Here is a 16,324-nt window from a genome sequence, read left to right as displayed (position 1 = left end):
AAAAAGAGGCCTTGGTTTTTTTTTTCCCCCACTTCTTACAACCCTGGTTTCTTCGTTCTACTGCTGAAAATAACATATACTTTTCTTTTTCTTGTTACTCACGGAAAATTGATTGGTTCTGATAAATCTTTTTTTGTAGCTGTGTAAGGTGTGTTTGTGCTGGCGATTCACTGACGCAAACCAAGGGAAGGGAGGGTACAATTATTGGACCAGGTGCTTTTCTGATTTGTAAAAAGGAGGGATCAACCATCTCAAACTCTTGGATCAAAAAATGAAAGAGGGGAAAAATCTTCAAACTCTTGTGCCTGAACAGGAAGGTCTTGTCACTTGAACTTATTGAACACCTTAATCAAATCGATGAACAAAAATTACACTTAAACTGTGGGATTTTTCCAGAACAGAAAGTCTATGCAATAAGCCTTTAAGGGAAGAATACAGAACACTCGAATCAGTTTTGTAACAACGACTTTTAGAGGATGTGGAAACGCTGGAGGGTTTTTGGTGTGACGTCCTCTGCCAAACAAACGTCCATTTTAAAAGTTTGCAAAGTGTTACATTCCAGCGTTAACACCAGTGTGAACAAATATTTACACCCCAGAGGTTTCAGATCTAATTATTCATGGCCGCCGCAGACCTTCCAAATAAGTTTGTGTCATGTTACCAACACACACACACGAACTGACAGAACATGCAGCACGGGGCATCCCCAGTTTGTTTTCGCTCCCGAGTGCATCAGTTACTGAAAAGAACAAGGTCCACACCTCAAATGTTCCACTTTGAATTCCGGAAATATGTTTCAACAAATTGCGATCAGTGGGAATTCAAACCGGCTAAATGTGAATGAAAAAAGATTGAAAATGCGAACAATGACGTTCATCATCTTTTATCCATCTTCTAGTTTTCTCTTTAAATCTATTGTTCCCACATCTGTGACATTCTTGCCGGATTCTGACGTTTTCATTTTCAAGGAGAATATTCTGAACCAGCAACTCCTGAGTGACGTGGAGCATTTGAGGCGGCGTCTCTCTCTCCTAACAACAAGTCTGATTTAACCCTCCATGAGACGAGATGAGAACACTTTCCCCACCAGAACGCACTTGTTCTACAACCACAGAAAAACAAAAAGACAGCCCACCATCTCTTATCTAAATTACCTTATAAGGATGTCTAAGTATTATAATAGGTATCAGGTATCATATACTGTATATAGTAAGCAGGATTATACAATAGGGGTATGTATCATCTTATAGGTGTAGTATATCGAATAAGGCGCTATACGGGAGTATATAGGCGTCTGTGTACACTCCTGTTTGCAGATCTGCCCTTGCCTGGTGCATGAATGAACACAAAGCACCGGCCGTGAGAATTAAACATGTTACAATATACTTCAATCATCAGTAGCCTTTTTGTTTTTTATCCTTTAACCTACAAACGGAGCTCAACAACAACCCACAGCTGCTGGTGGCCTATAACCACCTGACATCACCAGCTGTTGGACTTAAATCGGCCTATAGGGCGCTCCGCCGCCTCCCGGACAGAGCTGCACACCGCCGCACACGCAGACGCATATTTACTGTTAATTATTATATTCATACATGGATACATATATAAAGAGAGTTATACATTGCAATTAACATACATATATCGATAGCATATAGAGGAGAAATAGAAATAGTCAATAGATAGCAATCATTATAGTCATCATATTCATCATAATACTAGGAGTAGTAGTAATACGATCCCTCGAGGAAGCTAATACCGGGGCTGTTCCAGACGGGGGCCATTTAGTGGGTGACGGCTGAGGCTCCTGCTCGACTGGCCGAATGTCAAAATAAGAGCTGGACACTCGAGCGTCTACCGATACAAACATCGTTCTAAGATAAAATTAGGTTTGATGTTCTTTAATGAGTTTATAATACTTGTCCTTGTGTTTCTCTGTTCATTTATTGTCTGAAGTTTCTCTAAAGCGTCTCTAAAACCTGAAGGGGGGAAAAAGGTCACTTTCCACCTTTCTATACATCCAGTTCAGCTGGTGGATGAAAGAAAGAAAATAACTTCTAACTTGAGAGACTTGCTTATTTTCTCCTGAAACTAATTAATAAGTTGAAACCCGGCTGCAACAATCCCCGTCTGGAACAACCCACACAGAAGGAAAACTCTCAAATAAAAAAAGAATCAGAAAAAAAAAAAAAAAATTAAAAAAAAAAAATATCACTATCTACTTCAGCGATACATGTCATATAGCAATACCTCAATAACAAGAAGTTCTATGTAATCAATACAGGTTTCAGGTTATATATTTATTAAGCTTAACCGCTAAGTTATCAATTATTATTAGTAGTATACCATTATATGTATAATATGTGTGTATCTGAATATAGACATACCTTCGCCAAGTCTCTGTCCACATTAAAGGCTAGAATAAGATGGCATCAGTTATCCTGCCTGCCTCTGTGTGTGTGTGTGTGTGTGTGTGTGTGTGTATGTTGTTTATAGGCACATCATGTGGTGTGAATCATTTCCCCGCCTCCAACTAACAGCTTTTCGAGCAATGACAAGGTTTCTCTGACGTTAGCTGTGGGGAACTAAATATTTGGGTGCATATGAGGAACGCAGGTCTCCATCTTGAAGGCCGTCAGAACGTTAATGATTGTTTTGTTTTTTCTTTCTTTTGACCCCCACCAACTGAAGATGTGGCAACTTGTCCTCACATTCAATTTATAGTTTAAATATTCCAACAATCAACTAGAAAAAAAAATATATATTCTTCATCATCTTTGTCCATTTCTAAAGCTTTTTTTTAAAGCTTCTCTATCAATTTGGACGTTTTTTGTCTGAAATCATCATTCTTTGCCTTTTTCTCGCACAACTTAAGTATATCGCACCATGCTTCAGTCCAAAGGAGGTCATCTTTTTCAGATGGAGATCTGCAGTCTACACTCTGCGTGAGCTGCACACCAGCACGTTTTTAATCTATGAACGGGGAGGGGGAGGAGGGTCTCCGGGGCTTCGATGTCACACTAGTTTTTCAGGCATGCAAGAACACTTGCACACATTCCGCCACAGCAACGCTTTTTCGATCACCGATTTCCTCGTTTTGAAGGCCCATGCAGGCGTTACATTCATAGCATCCCACCAATATGGCAGACGATATAACAAGGAAGTTAACTCCCTATGAAAAGAAAAGAAAAATAAAAAATAAAAAAGATGCTTTAAATCAATCTCCATAAATTTATTCAGACCCTCTCTCGCTCCGGTCCTTTGAAGGAGGGAGGGGAGGATTTGGTTTTTGCCGAGCGTCTGGACGCGGGTCCACCAGGAAGCCGACGCTTTTATCGGTTTTCTTCCAGTTTGCAGCCACAAACGGCACTGGGAGGAGCTTGGCCTTTTTTCTTCTTCTTGGCACTCTAAAGTTAAAATCTTAACTTTCAGCGCGAGTACTCGGCTTAAGCTGCGTCTTGAAGGATTGCCAAGCTAAATCTGAGAGCAGCGACCCGCGCGCCCATGCAAGAGTCGTTTCAGTGCCATCAGGGTTGGAGAAGAAAAACGTTAAAAAAAAAAAATAATAAAAAAAATAAAGAAGGTGCCTGGTGGACGCAGACGTGCAGTCAGAACTTTAAGGAACACGAGTGGATTGTTTGAGTTGACTGTGGGATTGTTGAGGGGGAACCTAAAGGTGTGAACTGCAGCATGAAAGAAAACTAAAGCCAAAGTCCTGCATCTTATTTACAAAGCTTACTCTTTGAGTTAGTTGGTGCCTGTGATCTGTGTGTTGAGTGTATGCATATATCAAGAGTAGGATCGACCATTTTTTTGTTTTGTTTGGGGGGTGGGTCCAATTGCTTCATCACAGCTGGCCGGACGCTGGGGGAGGTCCGAGTGGTTCGATGGCGGTCTGTTGGGTTGTAGCTGGTGTGGCAGGCCTGTCTGTGTGTCCGTCTGCAGCCGAGCGGCCGTCAGCTGCCCCCCGGGGCAACACTCAGAGGTCGTCCCCGTCCGACAACCGCCGGCCTCCCTAGATTACACACACACACATCGACATAACAGCTCAAACTGCAGACAGAGAAAGTAACCTAGAAACGACTCTGGAAGATTCTCCAGATGTTTATTTTCAGGAATGGTGGGACAAGTCCTCTGGGAAATGCCCTAATTTTTTTATCTATTCCCAGCGGGGCTTGAAAACTGAGTTACATAAAATATTTTCTCTCTGTAACCAAAGATAGAAATTCAGATTCTCAGAAGTTACAAAACATGTTTTGTTATGTCTAAGTTAATCTCTTTTCCACAATCAACAGCACTTAAACAACCTAAAAACTCCTGGGAAGAAAAGATGTCTCTTCAAAACAGAAAATCAAAATACAACAATCACAGCGGTGTTTCCAAATCCTACTGGACAAATAAATATGAAATGATGTTCTGAAGAGCTTCAAACAATCCAGCTCTAACAAAACATTTGGTTATTATCTTGCAGGCTGCTGTTGTGCCTGAAATGTGTGTTGCAGAAAAACATGACGGGTCCAGTTTAACCAATAAAATAAGCTTCATGTGATTCCATCTATTTTGTTAGTGTAATAAATTGAAGAAAATAGATTAAAATACCGCCTCCATTAGTCCGACCTCTGGGACGCCGGTGTTATCATCCACTCACCATGCCTTCTGTGTAGTCCGCCGTTATCGTGACCTGCTTGTCCTCTGGAGGCGGGGTCACGGCTGAATTATCTGTGCGTCGACTCTGATTGGTGAGCTGCAGCCACAGCTCGTACATCTGCTGCATGTCTCTCACTACAGGGGACGACAGAAACACGAGAGCATGAATTTAAATTTTAATGACTTTCAGCTTTTATTTATTCTACTAAATGCAGATGATGGTTATGTTGCAGCAGCAAAACCAAGTAATCCCATCTCAGCATGCATCGTTATTCCCCTTCATTCATTCCTGGACTGATCAATATGTAGAATATACACAGACAATTTCTGCTGTGCTTATGTCAACAAATTATGACAGCAGGATTTATTTATTGGATTGCCATTAAAAGCCACAACTACAAGAGTAAAGAGTTAATCCAAACCTGAATATAAAAAGTGAAGTTACTGTCTATAAAATAAAGTTATCATAAAAAGAACCCGCTGATATGAGAATGTAGAGCTGCGTTTACGGGTCAGGCGCTTACAGCTGTTGTTCTTCATGTACGTCCAGACGTCTCTCTCCTCCAGACTGTGAGCGAAGGAGCAATTCCCGATATAGTGGCACTTTTTCTGTTTCATCACATGAACGCACATCTGGCAGAGAGAGAGAGGGGAATTTTTTTTTTAAAGGATAGTAAACCTTGCACATTTAAAGAGAATACCTGTTTGCAGTTGTTGTGAGACAACATACATGTTGGTTAAATTTGTTGAAATAGCATAAATATCTCAAGTCTTTTGCAATGAACAAGATTTGTCACAACAAAGGACGAACCTACCGAACGCAGATGTCTTCACTTTGGCCTATAGTGTGACTACAGTTAATTCTCACATCTGGAGCTGTTAAGGTTGCAGGAAAAACAGTGAGAAAGAGTAAAAAGGAGAGACTCACGTCATATTGCTGTGGATAGGTGCGGGAGAAAGGAAGTGGTCGAACAACTACCCACTTCTTCTTCTCAAAAGATTTGACCAGCAACACCCGGCGCTCCTTCGTCCAGCTGAACAAATTCAGAGAACGTTTAGTGTGTTCAAATGTTTGCAGCTCTGCCTCTGCGGCGCCGCGGACCTCACCTGTGCCGGGCCTTGGCCGTGCAGTACTTGAGGTTCTTGTCGGGCTCGTTGACCTGACCTTCTCTCCAGCACTGGCCACACACGAACTTCATCTTCAGATTGAGGGGCCGCCCCCTTCCCGCCCCGGCCCCCAACCCTCCGACCGGACCCACGCCGCCCCCGCCCATGCCATCTCCAACAACTCCGCTGCACATGCCCCCCATTCCCCCCGGAGGGATGCTGCTGCTCGGGTGGGGGATGTGGATCGGCTGAAAGAGACAGACGGAGATTAAACTGAAAGGGCTGGTCAAGAATAACAAAGATTCCCAAAGGATTCTCCTCAAATGATCGTCGACAAACCCGAAATAAGGAATAAATGTCGTTTCACTGAGACAACATTGACAGACTGAGGAAATAATCCTCTTTTACAGGAATAACGAGGTGAAGGGTGACAAATTATCACAAAGAAACCTAATTACTTGTTGTAATCACTGATCCCGATGTCAATACTAATAGTAACAATAATCATTTAAAATGTTTTTATTACCATCATTAAAGTATCTCTCACACCCAAATTGCAGCTTCAAGCAGTCTTCCATAAAACAAGCAAACACAATTTAAAGTATTGACTGCTGAAATTAATTTGAAAACTAAATTGATTAAAGGCCAACATTGAAGTATTGCCATTCTATTCTATTCTAAAATGCAAACAATAGAAATGAAAATTAATAGCAGAAGACCACATTAAACCAGCAAGCAGATTGCTAAAAGAAACAGCACAGTAGTTTCTGGATATTAACTGGCACTTTGTTCTAAACTACAGGACGAGAAAAACAAACCACATCCTCAAAGCTTTTCTGTTTACTGTTTGAAATAAACTCTTGTTTACCCCAGTACTTGAAAATGAAGGTCACATTTCTACTGTAGAGGATTTAGGAGACTGAAAAAAGTTTCCTTTTCTTGCTGGTTTATTTAGAAATTATGCACAAAATACAAGACTAAAGAGTCGTAGTTATTGGTGTCGTTTTTACTAAAGTCACTTATCAATAAAACAAGTTTTCGCAAAAAGGTGTTGAGTCAACCTTCTTACAAAGAATTTAAATTTTGCCTCAAGTAGTGATATTCTAACGACTATTATCTCATATGTATTTGTGGGATTTCACATCTTTCCAATTGCTCTTAAAACCTTACTTTGACCTCACCTTCTGCTGCTTCTGTGCGTTCTGCTCCAGCCTTTGCCAGTGTCTTTTAGACTCCTGCACCATCTCTTCATGGGTGATGCCTGCAGGAAATACCAAACAGATGCCAGTTCGTTACATAATTTGATTTTGCTCATAGCAGAAACATTCCCAAATTAAGTCTTGTATTACAGTCACTGGGAAAAGGCTACCACACAGCGAGCCCATTAGGCAAAGCACATGGAAAATAGTTATATACGAGAATAAAGCCTCGTCTGCAATGCCCTAAGATTTATTTCATCACAGTTGAATCTCTGGCTCTGTGACACTCCTGTATAGATGATCATCTTATCAAATAAGACATGTGGTGTAAATGATCTTCTGCAACTTGAACTAATGTGTGCAGAGCCCCTCGTAAGCTTGTATGTCTCCTTGTTTTTTCCACGTTGCTCTGTAGCTCCATAGCAGGATGCCCACATTATTATTGCCAACATGTCGGAGGTGGATCAAGACAGTGAGACACTTTTTTAAAAAAAAAAATTTTTTATAAATGGAACAGGTTTGAAAGACCTGCTCGTTTGAGTGAAAGTATCAGCCAGAGCGTGTTCACAGACCCTGAAGAAACCCCACTTATATTGACACCATGCTTTCATTATATAAATCCTACATGACAGCCCTGGTTTATCAGAGATGGACAGAGTGAGATGTTTCAATGTTGTGGAACGATTGCACTCGTATGCTCATATTCTTTCTACTCACCAGTGTCCTGTTGTAGAACCCAGCATTTGAGCTCTATGACGGAGTGAGCGAAGGAGCAGCTGTCCTCGCGCTGGCAGCCATATCGGACCTCGTGGCGACAGACGTCGAACTGACAGAGCGGGTGCAGCGGACGCACCTTACTGTAGCGCACATTGGCCGACCTCACCACGTGCACCAGGCACCTGCATGTCACAGAGGAGGCTCGTGAGGATCAACCTTTTCCCGGCTCTGTCCGATAGGACGCCGCTGTTTTGACGTTGGACTCACTTGTTGTCGTCAAACGGATGTCGAGCTGTGAGGTTCGAGCAGACCGCCAAGTTTTCTTTGCTGCGTTTGCTGATGATGCGAGGCTTACTGTCGAAACATTCCTGCGCACAAGCAGAGGGGATAACGTTGATTTGAATCTATTTGGATTTTCCACATGTACTTACAAAATAAAAATATACAAATATATATGAATCATTATGATGACATGTAAAAAAAACCAGAGGATGACACAAAAAGTCATAAAAGAGACTTCTTTCCATTGTGGTCCTCAAAAGAAAAAAATTAAAAAAAATAACTGAAAATGTGACGTTATTATGAAACAATTAAATACAAAATGTACAAAAAGGACGGTATACATTTAGAACAAACAGATATACAAGTTCTACCTATACAAATCTATTGCACACAATTATGGATCACAGATGTGTATATCAATCACAGAATAAGTTATCACAGACCGATTAATCATAGAAAAGGATAGAACAAAATAATTTCTGTAAATGAGAAATAAAAACTGCATCACAATTCGGAAAAAAAATAAATGGGAATAATTAAGTTGTGTGCATGGATTCCGTTAAAAACCTCAAATCATTAAAGTTAAATCTTTGACTCAGTGGTGAAGCAGAGTAATGTGAGGCAGACTGCGGTCTCACCTCACAGAGGAACATGAACATGCCCATGTGGAGCTGCAGCAGTCTGGTGACACTGAGCGCCCGTCGCTCTGTGCTGCCCAGAGGGTCAAAGAGCAGCTCCCGGCTCAGTGCGCCTTTTCTCTCCTGCGTCCACACGTCGATCTCCTCCTGGCAGTAAGCAAACGTACAGTTTTCCCCATACTGGCACTCCTGACGCTCCTGCACCTCTGTGAAACACAACATGTCATCTTAGCATCTGGTATAAACGTCCACGAAATGTTTCATTCAGACAGCAAACTTACCTTTACATAGTACAAATGCTCCAAGGAAGTTGTTCCGTGCAGGCCGGGGACGAATCCGCTTCCAGGTGGGGTCGTCTGTGTTTTTGAGGCGACACAGCAACACGTCTCTCTTGCAGCGATGTGCTGCCTCTGGCTGGTACTTGTAGTCCATCACTCGAGGACCTGGGAGCCAGGAGGCGAGAGAATTAACAGAGTATAGCACAGCAACCAATTTGTGAAAACAAAATACTGCCAGTAAACGTCTAGAAACCTTTTAACCAAATGTGAAATTGATGTACTAAGATTGGGCGTCGTGTGGAGGGCTTTCAATGTGGACATGACGCAACGCCCAAGAATTTAACTTAAATGACATGCAGGTTTATATCATCAGCTTCATAGCATGATTGCCGGAATTGTTTGTTAATTCCTCTCTTTCTGGTAAACCTTAAAATCTAACTGAGGCAACCAGAACATCGTACAAATACAATTTCTCTTGGTTGAATTTTTTGTAGCTTTTCTGTTAGATAAATATAAATAGCTATTTATTGATCAATTGCTGCAAAATCAGCAATAGCTTCAATTTTATGACCGTTACATCATCATGTGTCAAGGATCTTAGTCTCATGTTGTCTAAATGTGGACAGTTGTGCTGATTATAGTCCCTTTTACTGTACATGAAAATTTTACTGAAATCACTACTTTATAATGGAATTAATTTTTTTCTCCTAAAATTATAAAAAAATTAAATACTATGAATAATGGGAAGGCATCCATTAGTTATAGATGCAGTCTACTAAGACGTAGTCTAAACAAGTACGTTCTAAACAAGTGACTAAAAGTAGTTTTGGAATAGGATCCATGCTTAACTTTGAGATGCTCGGTTGTGGATAAAATACTTTTTTTTTTTTTTTAAATGCTTGGATTTTGTCTGGAATTCCAGGTGTGTTGCATTTTGTGTGATACGGCACAAAAGGGCCCTATCATTAGCAAGAAAGTTTGAAACTGTCACTCCACGATGAAGTTGCAGAACTCGCTGTAGATTTGCTTATAAATGCTCCTTAATGGCGGACTGAAGAAAAGTCACTGCATAAGAATTGTCAAACTATCAGTTCTGTTTGTGAGCTTCCTGCAGAGCTGAATGAAACCACAAGGTGGAGCCTTTTGCCTGTTGTAATGTCCTGTCAAGTTTTTTCTTTTTTTTTTTGTTTTAAATCAGAGGCAGCCCTACATTGTTCACATTTTTTGTAGGCTGAGGGAAGATAGCAACGCCAAAATTTTGACACAGTAGACGGCCAAAGATAAACAAAAGATAAAGTTCATCTCTCCCACCTATTCGGCTGTAACAGGCATGACACGCCTGCCGAAACTCGTGTGTGGCTGCCAAAGGATTCCTGGAGAGCAGTGACAGGTTGGTTCCTCCTGGACCGTTCTGCAGAGAGAGAGAGGGGAGGGGGCAGAGAGAGGTGTGGCTGTATAGATAAAGACCATGAATGAAATAGAGCTCAATTAAAAAAAAAAATAAAAACAACTTCCCTGCAACAGATAAAGTACAGAAATGCTCACTGTGTACGTTTTACTTACTGCGTGTGAAGCACTGTGGTTGCGCATCCCAGGGATGAAGCTGTGACACACTCGTCCCCCTGAAGACCACAGACACAAGGACACTGGTGTCAGACACCATATTGTGATACTGCTGACTCACACCGCCTGCCAATGACGCACGTCTCAGGTTAAAGTCGACACTCAGAACTGCGCTCCAGCAGCAAAGTCACTTCATGAGTGGAGATAAGATTGTTTGTACTATTGTTATCAATACTCAGTTACATGCAGGAGTCACACTATGATAGACATGTTTATTAAAACACAATATTAATGATTAAATCAGTAGTGTGCGCAATGATTGGTGATAGGAAAATCACGTCAGTTTTTCCAGTTTTGTTGACAGTAATAACGGTGATACAATATTTTAAAAATTCCTTGACGATTTGTTGTCAAATTAATTTACTGTCATATACGTCATAATATATCAGTTGGCCTTTGGTTAAAATAAATATCTGATTTTGTTAATCTAATATTCTGACATAATGGATTTATCATTTTCATGACTTATAAAAAGGCAAAAATTCTCCTAAATTAAAAACGTGAAATATTTCAATTTGCGTAAAAGAACTAAGGAAGTTTCACAATTTCAAATAGCTATTTGAAAAATACACTTTATTATTTATGCTGTATTTAAATTTTAAAGCTACAAAATTGGAGAATATGGATATTGAGAAGTGTCCAAGATGATTTTATTGTGGTTGAAATCAGTGTGAGTGTCAAACACAGAATGACGTTGCATCGCTAAACAAACATAAAAAGGAAAAGCTGTTTCTAAATTATAAACAGGTGTTCACACAGTTTAAGTAGCTGACATGACGATGAAACTTAGAGAAACAATGTGATAGATAAGATTTGCCAAATGAAGGTCAGTAGCTGTAATTTTAAATGCAACATAATTTACTGGAAAAAAATATATACTGGCTGCAAATTGAGAACTTAGTTTTGGAGCATTTCACTGTTTTTTTTGCACTGAGAAGCATCGTAACAATCAACATCATTTAGAAATTGCATTTAATCGTCTTTACAAATCTCAACTTGTTCAAGTTTTGTAAAAAGTTTTTAATCAAACGTGGATATTTTCTAATAAAATACTCTTACGTCCTTACAATCAAACAAAAGGAAACATTTAAAATAGTCGTGATGAATAGATTCTAATGATATATTACTAGTCTGGCTCCTCAACATGAGCTGTGTCTAGACAACCTTGGTTTAAATGAATGCCCCGTGTTAATGTTGAATTGTAAGTGATGGAACCAACACGATCTCTTCTTAGATCGGCCCGCAGCCAACGTGAGACAAAGACAGACTCTGTTCCTCGCACTCACACTGAAAGCCGTTCCTGCTTGACTCACCGGGGAGAGTGTACTCCGACAACGAGTCGAGCCCGCCAGCGCCGACTCCTGCTTTCCCTTCTCCGTCGGTGGAGAAGCCTCCCAGTGCGTCCTGCGCCTGGGTGGAGCCCTGGTCCCGCAGCGGTGGGTACGGCTCCAGGGAGGGCATGTCGCTGATGGAGGAGCTGAAGAAGGCGGGGGGCAGCTGAGGGGACGGGGCTGGAAGGCTCGGCGAGTACGGAGGCCGGAGACCCACCGCTGTGTTGGGGAGATTGGTTGGGATAGCACCCTGAACTGGATTCTGGAGGAGGAGACGGAAACTTTGTTCATCCTTTAACATGCAGGTGAACTACTTACTAGGCACAGCAACCCTAGTTTAGGAAATCCATTGTTCCTTTTAAAAGAGTCTGGTTCATTTAGCCTAGTTCGAAAAGGAAAAACTCAAGTTGGGTCTGAATTATAGAGTGCTTTTATAGTTTGAACATGACCCAAATCATTTAAAGTCTGGATAGTCTGGATAGATAGAAAAATCAATGTATTTTATGTTATATTCTGTTCTTTTGGTCGTGCTTTTGTTGATTTTGGTTTTTGTTTGTAACTTGCTCGTATTTGAGGTTAACATGAGTTTATTGGCATAAATGAGACACTGGCATCAGCCTTTTCCTTTCCTTGGATCATTTCAACTGATCCAAGGAATTTCCTATGTGTTGAACTTTGACCAGAGATAAACCAAACATTCATTCAAAAAGTCTACTTTAGAAAAAAAAAAAAAAAAAAAAGTCCTGATCACATTTAAGAAGGGATGCACAGATACCAGTGTACTGAAGTTGAAGCTTCTTTTCAAAAGTTCAGGTGTGGCTTGATAAGTCGAGGCTGGATGTTAAGTGATTTAAAGAATTGTCCCCCTAAATTGGATGAAGCACTGAGAAGATGGATGTTGAGTGATTACTTTTCAATAACTGAAATTAACAGATGGGTTACAGGAGAACCCAGTGGTGTTGCGGCTCGCTGGTTCTGTTTTGTCCACGTCCTTCACTCACCTCAAGGACATTCTTAGGAATGCATTGCAACAGGCTTTCCAGCTCGTCCTTGATGACGCTGCTGCTGCACTCGTCCATGTGCTCCGACACCGGCACCGAGTACGGCATGGGGGTCAGAGCCTGGCTGCTGGGGCTCTCCGACAGGTCGGTGCACGAGGTGACCACGGTGGTTGAAGGGTCGTCGCTGACCGGGATGGGCGTGGCCAGGGGAGCGGGGATGCACTGCGCGCTGGAAAGATCCGCTTGGGACGGAGGAGGAGGAGGAGGAAACGGCAGTGATGTGTTAGAATGGGAGTTTTGGTGAGAGTGGACATGTTCAGAGGCGGATACTTTACCATACCTGGTCCGATGTCACCTAGAGACTCCAGCCCATTAGAGGACATCTAAAGAAAGAGAAAGAAGTTGCTTTTAAACATGACATCCCACACGACACCCTAAAATTCCTGTGGCAGCACTGGCTACCTCTCCGGTGGGAGCAGAACTCTCCCCAAGGCTTTCCCCGTCTGTGGCGGTGGGCTCCGTCTGAAGGCTGACGTAGGCTTTACGACCCTTTAGGCCAAGTTTGTTGGCTAGATCCTGAGCCAGGTCACCCACCTGCCTGTCCTGGAGAGTGAATGATGAAAAAAAACTCAGGGTGAATTGGCTTTCTAAAGGTATGACACACCCAAATATAAAGTCGCACGAGTTATAACAAATACCTCAACATATTCTATGCATCAAACATGCAGTTATTTGAGTGATTTCCTACAGTTCAGCCTTCAGCAGTATTAAGTGTATCTCAACACTATAATGTAAACCTCATAAAATAAATGGCATTGATGGCTGGGATTGGCTCCAGTGAATGGATTGATGAATAACTCACATGCGGTGCAGTGAGAAGACATTTGGTTCCACATTCGTACGCCTCTCTGAGTCGACCCAGCTCCCTGAGACAGAGCGCTTTGCGGTACAAAGCTCTGCGACTGCCCTCCGACACGCAGAGCGCACTGTCGCAGTCCTGAATGCCGCGCTCATACTCCCTCTGAGGAGGAAGAGGAGACACAGAAACACAGCAGAGACACAGTAAGAAACTAACACTGAATACATGTTCCTTTAAATGCCGTCACATATTGTAGAGTTGCGATGAGTATTAACATGCACATCAAGAAAGACGATGAAAAGTCCTGAACACGTCAAATAATTGAATGATAACTGATTTCAATGGGCCACACAGCAGTTACAAGTCTGGAGTTTGTTTCTGAAAGTTCAAAAAATGTGTCTGACGTTAATTGGCAATTCTAAATTAGCCGAATGAGCGCGGCCGTCTCTGTTTGTAAAGTGATATACTGTTATAGTAAAGTATACCCTAAAATCAGCGGTGTAGTTTTCCCTGGAGAAGTGGTTATCAGCTAGATTGTTTTCCTTCTTTTAAAGCAGCCTAGAAATGTCTTTATATATTGGCAAGTAACACAACTATTGAACATCAATCCATAGAATTTGCTCATTGTTTCATAATTTCGGTACATTTTAGGGGGTAGCAATATGTGCCTCGTCATGACCATCATACTTTACCTCTGATTGGCTCATCGGCCCACATGTGGCACAGTAAACATAGACTTTAACCAATCAAATCAGTGAATGCAGCAAGTACTAGCCAATCAGAGGCAGAGTAGCGTGGGTCATGGCTTCATCATCCTTGGGAAAAAAGTAGACAATCTAAATGTTGGATACTGCTGAGATGTGCATCAGGGGGATTTGGAAGTGGATGTACACTGACTGAAAAATAAGTGGGTATACGCTGTATAGTACTGTACATAACCCCCAGCCTCGCCCTTCTCTCACAGTCTGATAGAAGCCAGCAGCTCGGTTAACATAGAGGCTTTCCAGTAGCTCATGGGGGATGACAAGTGCTTCCGCCTGGGCGTAGCGGGCGACGCTGATCCCCTCCCCATACTGTTGGGTCGCCTGACGCCAGTCCCCGTCTCGGAAGCAAGCGTTTCCCTCATCCAGCAAATTACACACCAACTGAGTCAGAAAGGCCTGAAAGTAAAACAGAGTTGGATATACAAAATGTTTTCTGATGAAAGGTGGACTGTTTGCTAAACAGTGAGTGAGTCGAGAAATGCAAACCTCATAACTCTCTGGCTCTGGAAAAGGCAATGATGACCTGTGAAGAGAAAATAAGAGGGGTGGTCAGTTCATCACCTGACATTGCAGCTTAGCTTTCCATGTGTGTGTGTGTGTGTGTGTGTGTGTGCTCTTACTGGATAAAGCTCATTGCCTTCTGGATCTCCTCTCTGCGTTTCAGTCGTTCAGGATCCATCGCCTGAGGACGAAGACAAGGATTGACTTGCAAACTGCTTAAATCTCCTGCATGCCAGCTCAGACTCCGGAAAGTCAAAGAAACACAAGTAGCATCGATGTTGTGGTGCACAATCATGTATCCCTGCAATGATTGACAACAACAAAACAACAAACGCTGCTCACCATTTTCCACCCTGGATGAACCAGGGCCTGCAAATAAACAGCGAGAACAACTTATAATGAAGACGGCCACACTGTTTTAATAGCTACGCTAACATTTGAGCTCTTTAAAAGATGATTTCTTACACAAATAAACGACATTATTTCACCTTCAAAGTCCAGAAACGTCCTGATTCAAAGACCCCATTTAAATCTTGACGATTAGCCTCAAACAAAGCTAAAGTCTATGGCGCGAATGGCAAACATTAGTGTGGGGTGTGCATATATTACTGAAGCATTAAAAACAAATATAAATATCTGAAACATGCAGATAATGGCGTTAATGTCTGACTCCACTTGCTGGCAGTTGGGATTAGCCCATTTAAGCTATATGCTAATTCGTGCTACATGCTAATCATTACAAGTCAAGTATACAACGGGAATTAAATCCAGCCGCTGCGAGATTATTCTGACTTCTTTCGATTTAAACTACATCGTACGACCTCGGCGGGTGAGATGAGTTGACATGTCGAGCCGCCGAGCACGCTGACCCACATTTGACGAGCTGCCAGGTAAGTTAGCGGCGGACTTCCATCCGAGAGCTAACCAGCCAGCCGAACACGACAACTCACCGAGCGGAGTCAGACCGCCGAGAGCTGCACGGAGCGGGCCGAGAACCGCGGGGAGAAACCAGCCAGCCGAGTCTCAGTCAGCATCCAAACGCATGTCCGTGAGAGGAGTGTCCCTGTCATTGGTGTGTGGACGGAGTTCGACTGCAGCTGCTGGACTCGCTGAGTGGCTAACGCTGCTACCTGCTAGCTGTTTTTACCAGTGCAGTACCGCAACAAGTTCCTAGGACTGGTCCGACCGCCAGGGGGCAGCAGAGACACTACTCTCGGTTCACCGCCAAGGGGCGGCAGAAACACCCCCGACGCGTCTCCAGGTGAGTCAGAGTGAAGTAGAAACATTGATTATAAAAAAAGAAAAATGTGCACGTTTGAATGTCCCTTTTTTTGTAAGACTGGCAATAGAATAGAAGGGAAATTATTATGAGAAATT

At 42.2% G+C, this 16,324-nt stretch overlaps 1 protein-coding gene across 2 annotated transcripts; it reads right to left on the bottom strand.

The window, feature by feature from the left end:
• Positions 1 to 3,016: 3,016 nt before the first annotated feature.
• On the bottom strand, positions 3,017 to 16,121 carry zc3h7bb (zinc finger CCCH-type containing 7Bb). Of its 2 annotated transcripts, none has more exons than XM_080488493.1 (21): positions 15,898 to 16,121; positions 15,067 to 15,128; positions 14,933 to 14,969; positions 14,645 to 14,842; positions 13,686 to 13,844; positions 13,286 to 13,426; positions 13,164 to 13,206; positions 12,824 to 13,065; positions 11,805 to 12,084; positions 10,432 to 10,490; positions 10,180 to 10,279; positions 8,872 to 9,033; positions 8,591 to 8,796; positions 7,938 to 8,038; positions 7,671 to 7,852; positions 6,936 to 7,015; positions 5,755 to 6,002; positions 5,576 to 5,681; positions 5,172 to 5,280; positions 4,649 to 4,782; positions 3,017 to 4,015 (listed from the first exon to the last, which is right to left on the bottom strand). In XM_080488493.1, exons 2-21 carry the CDS (start codon positions 15,123 to 15,125, stop codon positions 3,980 to 3,982), a joined length of 2,682 nt encoding a protein of 893 aa, XP_080344619.1. In that variant the 5' UTR covers positions 15,126 to 15,128; positions 15,898 to 16,121; the 3' UTR covers positions 3,017 to 3,979. The 2 variants fall into 2 exon arrangements, with proteins under 2 accessions (XP_080344619.1, XP_080344618.1); XM_080488492.1 differs by lacking the exon at positions 15,898 to 16,121 and adding an exon at positions 15,290 to 15,294.
• Between the last annotated feature and the right edge of the window lie 203 nt (positions 16,122 to 16,324).

This window comes from Lipophrys pholis, assembly GCF_963383615.2.
Source record: "Lipophrys pholis genome assembly, chromosome: 1".
NCBI lineage: Eukaryota > Metazoa > Chordata > Actinopteri > Blenniiformes > Blenniidae > Lipophrys > Lipophrys pholis.
Note: the sequence above shows the minus strand (reverse complement) of the source record. Positions and strands in the feature narration are given on the sequence as shown.

Excerpts from the sequence above, each read along its gene's own strand:
- zc3h7bb (XM_080488492.1), bottom strand. Across the intron at positions 8,797-8,871 it reads AGCATTTGTACTATGTAAAG|AGGTGCAGGAGCGTCAGGAG; the intron begins GTAAGTTTGCTG and ends TGTGTTTCACAG. Across the intron at positions 4,783-5,171 it reads GTACATGAAGAACAACAGCT|TGAGAGACATGCAGCAGATG; the intron begins GTAAGCGCCTGA and ends CGTCCCCTGTAG.